The 6,705-nt window shown below is 40.2% G+C and overlaps 1 protein-coding gene across 1 annotated transcript; it reads left to right on the top strand.

Annotated features, from left to right (window-relative positions):
• Positions 1 to 516: 516 nt before the first annotated feature.
• LOC114033853 (thrombospondin-4-like) lies at positions 517 to 6,394 on the top strand (the record flags this gene model as incomplete). Its single annotated transcript, XM_027849472.1, has 3 exons — positions 517 to 764; positions 3,602 to 3,710; positions 6,270 to 6,394. Coding segments are annotated over 3 exons (482 nt in total), but the record flags the coding sequence as incomplete, so codon positions are not given.
• Positions 6,395 to 6,705: the final 311 nt, after the last annotated feature.

Here is a 6,705-nt window from a genome sequence, read left to right as displayed (position 1 = left end):
TTGCCCTGTTTGTGTCTTCTTTTGAACTTTTTCTTTTCCTCTCTGCATTTTTTATGTTTCAAATACAATTTTATTGATATTATTTGTTTCTACGTTGTCTGAATTTCCAGATTTTTTGATGTTTTATTGACAGTCTTTCCTTACTTTTTGGGGGGAATCATTTCTCTCACTACCCACACCACCTCCTGCATAGAAAACCTCTCTCATAATAAATAAGTATAGTCAAACAAAAAACAAAACAAAACAAAATACTACAGTGTCTGAAAATGTATGCCTCATTCTCCACCTCAGTTCCATCATTTCTTTGCCAAGAGGTGGAGGCATGCTTCTGCCTTCTAAAATCATACAATCTCATTAGACTTAACAGATTGTTAGCTTGTGGGTGGGCTTTTTGGTTGAATATAAGAGGATAACCAATGTCCCTATAATCCCTCCATCTCTGACTGATACTGAAGTATTCCCCTGGATACTCTCTCTTGCTTCTCTTCCCCATCATTAACTTGTGCTTTATTCCAGCCATCCTCCGTTACCTAAAGGCTGATGGGAGGATACACCTGGTGGTCTTCAACAACATCCAGGTAGCTGATGGCAAGCGCCACAAGATGATCCTTCGACTGAGCAGTTTTCACCGAGGGTCCAGCTCGGTGGAGCTCTACTTAGACTGTAACCAGGTGGACACCATCCAGGATCTCCCCAGGGCATTTTCTAGGCTCTTTCACAGTTCTGAGCCTGTTGAACTGAGGACATTCCAGAGGAAAGCACAGGTTAGTAGAGCAGCCTCTGTTCCTTCAAAGGTAGATTCATGGGCTGACGCCACACCACAGTAATTTGTCCATGGATTTTGTGTATCACCAACCAAAAGCAAAGAGCTGGAAAAAACACCAAAAAACTTAGTAAACGTAGTAACGATGGAGATTCTAACTTCTAACAGGGAGGAAGCTCCCAAGATCTACTTTACAGTATCTTTTCCAATTGACTACATAACCATTGTATCATGCATAGTACTGAATTTGGATCCAGAGGATCTGGATTCAAATTGAGCTTTGCCATTTACTACCCATGTGATTGTGATCAAATCACCTAATCTCTCTGAGCCTCAGTTTCTCCACATAACCATAACCATAAAAGAGGAAATTGTCTGCAAACAGTTCTATGTATAAATTCGGAAAGGGGGGGGAGGGAGGGAGAGAGAGAGAGGTAATAATCTCTCACTTTTTTTTATCTTTCAACTTTGCTTTGGCTAATTTTTACTTTACATTAAAAATGGGTAGAAATAAAGGCTTTATATAGATCTTGCATGGTTACAGAGATACATAGAAGACCTGTAAGGTCCTGTGCAGCCCTACAACTATGTTCCTGTGATTCTTTGATCTGTGGGCTGTCCATTTACAAAGACAACAAAAAATTCCAATTCTGCCATTTATAGTGCCACATGGTAACTGGGTGGATTTTGCACAGTGCCCGACATGTTCTAACTATCTAGCTGTCTATCTATCTTAGACAAAAATCACTTAACCTCTTTGTGCCTCAGTTTACTCATCTGTAAAAATGAGTTGGTAAGACTTGATGATCTTCTCCTATAAACTTATGGTCCTATAATCCTATGACCCAGCATAAAAATTATTACTCTTACTCTGTGGTCAAATATATTCTTGAACAACAGAAGACAATATTCAGGGAAAACTCCAAGAAAATTTAAATGCATAGACTGTCTGAATAGACAATGCCTAACTGTGTGAAGAAGCTCAGGAAGATGGGGACTGTAGGAAATTAATGGTTATTCAAAATGCCAGGATGAGTCAAACCATTTAACCTGGAAGTCAATAATTATATCACTGAAGAAATCTGAGGTCATTGTCCACCAGCCTAAAGATGTCAACATTCCTTGAAGTTAGTACTTAGGAGTGGAAAGGGAGACCCTCATAAATATTCTTCCTAAAAAACTGAATTTCTACAGGATTTCTTTACTCAACTGCCTTCTGAAGGAGGAGTCCTCCAAACCACCAGAGCATCCTTGTCTCTTAGCAGAAGCACAATTATGCCTCTGTCTGTTATTCTATAAACCTCCTCCATTAAACATGTAGGCAGCATAAAAGAATAAAACTAAAATAACCCTTGAGACTCTCACAGCATGAAAGACCCAAGTACACTTTGGATAATTCTTTACATCTCTGGCTCATAAACCCAACCAGAAAACTCAGGGAAAATTTGTGCATGGTACTTCCCCACATCCACAGCCAAGCTGAGCCCAGTTCTCCGTTTGCAAATTGGTAGTTCACAATATTAAAGAAGGAAAGCTTCATTGAAAGACCAAAGAAAACAAAATCTTTGGGAAATGAAAGGAAACGGACTGTTAAGTAACTCTTTCCCAAAAATCTATTTCAAATTCTTAGTCACTTTCAGTCCCCAATGTGCAGGTTTCTTTAGCTCAGTGGTTCCCAGGCTATCTTACCCTTTGCTACCCAGATTGCTATTTTGCATTTCCCCATAGTCCCCAGCAGGGCAGCTAGGTGGCGCCAGAGTGCCCAGAGTGCTGGGTCTAGAGTAAGGAAGATAGATGAGTTCAAATGTGACAGACACTAGGTGTGTGACCCTGGCCAAGTCACTTACTTGTTTGCCTCAGTTTCCTCATCTGTAAAATGAGCTGGAGAAGGAAATGGCAAACCACTCCAGTGTCTTTGCCAAGAAAAAATAAAAATGGGATCATGGAGAGTTGGAAACATCTGAACAACAATAACATAGTCCCCAACAGGTATATATACATGTATATACCCAACATAGTATCTAAAACTGGAAGGGGCCTTAGAGGTCATCTAGGCCAATCCCCTCATTTTACAGGTGAAGAAACAGGCCTAGAGAGGTTAGGTGATGATCAAGGTCACACAGGAAGTAAATAGTAAGGTCAGGATATGAACCCAGATTCTATGACTCCAAATGTTTGCATTGTACGATCTTCCTCTCAATCAAAGCTCCTCCTACACAGTTATTTAGTTCCAATTGTTCTAATAATAACTAAAGTTGCTATGGTACCTAACTGTTTTACAAAGTGATTTTGGCATTCTTTGCTACTAGCTCCCTAGGTGAGATTAGGAAGATATAGCTGGAAATGAAGGTGATGTCATCTCAGCTGATCCTTACCAAAACCCCATTAGGTAGGTGCTATTATCATCCCCATTTTACAGTTGAGAAAACTGAGACTCAGAGTGATTAAGCAACATGGTCAGGAGCACATGTAACTAGTAAATGAATCCAGGTCCTCTAGACTGCCTCCGCTGCTCCTTCCACTACACCACGTTCCCTTCCCTAGGAGGAAGTTCCTCTTATCTCCCTGCAAATATTCTGGGCGTGGGCCTTCACTCCCTTGGACGGACACTGTCCAAATCCTTAAAGCCTCCTCTTTCACTGGATGGGAAACCTCAGGCATTTTGCCTGGTGTGCCTGTCCTTACAGCAACGGTGGCATGTTCCCTGAAACACTCCTCCTGCCCACGAGATGAGGCTCTAATCACGGCCTGCGGTCACTGGGCTACCACATCATGACCGAGTATGGCTTCTTTTTGAATTATGCCAGAAATCAATGACATGAATGTTTCCTCTGCCAGGATACTTTGGAAGAACTAAAACTGGTTGTGAGAGGTTCACTGTTCCAGGTTGCCAGCCTCCAAGAATGCTTCCTCCAGCAAAGTGACCACGTGCCCTCCTCAAGCTCAGGTATGCCCCCTCCCCAGTCTGTGGAGTCACCGTAGGCATGGGGGGGGGAAGGTGCACTAGAGATGCTCCAGTCCAATCACAGCTTCACAAGGCAAGCTACTCCAACTCCTTATTCTCTCTAATCACTACATAGCCAATCAGTTGTCAAATCTTACATTTTTGCCTCTAAACATCGATTGAATCTGTAGTCTTCTCTCCACTCACAAAGCCACCAACTAAATTCAGGCCCTTATCACCTCTCATCTAAATTATTTCTATGCCTTCAAACCCAAATCACTCTGGCTCTCACCAATTGGCCAATAATAGGCCCCAGCCCAAAACTCACTTGCTCATTGTTTGCAGGTTTTGTTGGTTCAGAGTGAGTGTAAATAGCAACTGTTTCTGTTCTGGCCAGAAACCCTGAGGGTCTTCCCCTCCTAGATTGATTCTTTTATGAACGCAAGGTTGGCCATCTTTTGCCTTGATCCTTACCTATCCTTAAATCACTGGGTGTTGCCTCAGATAAACTGAGACCTAGGAAAGACCTTACCTTAAAAACGCCAAGGTCTCCCACCGCTTTCAGGGCCATCTCCAGTCATCCTGATCTATATCTTTCCACTTGACCCAGGTGGATGAAAAGGAGAGAGTGAGGCTGGTGACTTTGCACAGCCCTCTCTCACTTGAATCCAATTCACTTGCAAATCAAGACATCACCCTCCTAATGTCATTGTCCTCTTTAAGAAGGAAGGATGGAGGGGTAGCTAGGTGGCACAATGGATAGAGCACTGGCCCTAGAGTCAGGAGGACCTGAGTTCAAATACAGACTCAGACCAGATACTTGACACTTACTAGCTGTGTGACCCTGGGCAAGTCACTTAACCCCAATTGCCTTAAAAAAAAGAGAGAGACAGAGAAGGATGGACAACAACTTCTTAATTGGATCCCCTGCCTCAAGGCTCTCACCATCCTTCACACTTAACTTACCTCAATATGTCTCTGATCATGTAACTCACCTATTCATTGAGTTCCATTGGCTTCTTACCACCTCCAATACAAAATATAAACTCTGTTTAGCTTTATTGCCTCAAACTAGCTTTACAGGATCCTTGGGCATGGCTACCCCTCCTTCCCTCTTCAATTGAACCCAACTGGCCTTCTCTCTATACCTCATACACAATACTCTCCCACATATATATATAATATATATTATAATAATAATAAATATAAACTACTTCATATTTATTCACTTTATATTTATGTCGTGTATGTTTTAAATGGCTGCCAGAAGTAGCTAAGTGTCACAGAGGATAGAGTGCTGGGCTTAATGACAAGAAGACCTAAATTCAACCCTGCCTCAGACATTTACTGACTATGTGACTCTAGGCAAGTTACTTAACCTCTCTTTGCCTCAAATAGCCTCTTGGGATTGTTGTGAGGATCATATTTACATGTATGTATTATATTATGTATGAGATAATATTTTTGTGGTACTTAGCACAGTCTGGACCATAGTAGTCACTTAATAAATGCTTATTTCCTTCCTTTTAAAAATATTTTTAAATTAGATTTTTAAAAAATTAACAGAATTCTATTTTTTTCTCCCTCACACTCCCTACCCCATTAAAAAAAAAGACAAACAAATCCTTGTAGCAAAAAATGGATAGTTACGCAAAATAAATTCACTAATTGGTCATATCTGAAAAATGGGTCTCATTCTGTACCCTTAGTCCAGGATGCATAAAGCATGCTTCATCATTGGTTTGCTGGTACTTTGGATGGTCATTTCATTCATCAGAATTCTTACAGCTTTCAAAGTTGTTTGTTTTTATAATGATATTATTGTATAAATAGTTCTCCTGTTTCTGTTCATTTTATTCTTCATCAATTCATACAAACCTTCAAAAGTGTTCATTTTTATAATATTGATGTTATTTATAGTATAAATTGTTTTCATTCTGCTCACTTCACTCTGTCAATTCACACAAATCTTTCCACGGCTATTTGTAAACATCTTTTTTCACATTATTTATGCCATGATAATATTTCATTATATTCATATACTACAATCTGTTTAACATCCCTTTAATTTCTGTTCTTTGTAATTGTATCCCCAACACCTTGCATTGTGCCTGGAACATAGTAGGTGCTTAATAAATGCTTATTGATTGATTGACTACATCCCTGAAATGATATCTAGAGATTTGGTTGCAGCAGCCCAGTGGGATTAATGTAGGTGACTGACTCCATTTTTACTGAGATCAAGGCTGAGTGTAAATATTGAATTAGAATTACAAATACTGTTGATTTAGTTCTAAAACTTGGATGAATTTTGTCTAACTCATTTTTTCTCATCTGTCTACATTATTATAATTGATATCATCATCCTCTTCATTATGATTACCTAAGCAAGTCAGAAAATTGGCATAGACTTAATCCAGAGTCCTTGTGTATTTTAATCTTTGGCCTTTTGCCATTTCTCTGGGGAGCTCTCTGGTCTAGGTCAAGTCTATGGGCATCAAAGGGCCATGTAAAATGACCATTCTTAATCTAGCTCACTGGTTTTTCACCTTGGTATTCCAGCAGGAGACATAAATTGGCAAGTCTTGGGTCAGATGACGCAACTCAACAAAATACTGGGAGAAGTAAAAGACCTCCTGAGACAGCAGGTAGAGTATAAACCTTTGAGCATGACCCATTCCCAATAGTATTAGTAAATACCCTTTGTATTTGTCAGAGATGGTGGAGGCATATTACTGCCACAGGCTAGAAGATGTCCCCTTAAAGCTCCATCATTGTAGGGTTCTATGGAAACTAAGTGGCATGTTGGACAAAGCACTGGACTGGAAGTCAAGAATGCCTGTGTTCAAATTCTGCTTCAGACACTTGCTGGCTGTATGACTTTGGGGAAATCATTTAGCTTCTCTGTACCTCAGTTTTCTCATATGTAAAATGAAGGAGTTAGACTCAATGGCCTCTAAGGTCTCTTCCATCTCTAAATCTATAACCATTTTGAATG

The sequence above is a fragment of the Vombatus ursinus genome, unplaced genomic scaffold (assembly GCF_900497805.2).
Source record: "Vombatus ursinus unplaced genomic scaffold, bare-nosed wombat genome assembly UNPS02007523.1, whole genome shotgun sequence".
NCBI lineage: Eukaryota > Metazoa > Chordata > Mammalia > Diprotodontia > Vombatidae > Vombatus > Vombatus ursinus.
Note: the sequence above shows the minus strand (reverse complement) of the source record. Positions and strands in the feature narration are given on the sequence as shown.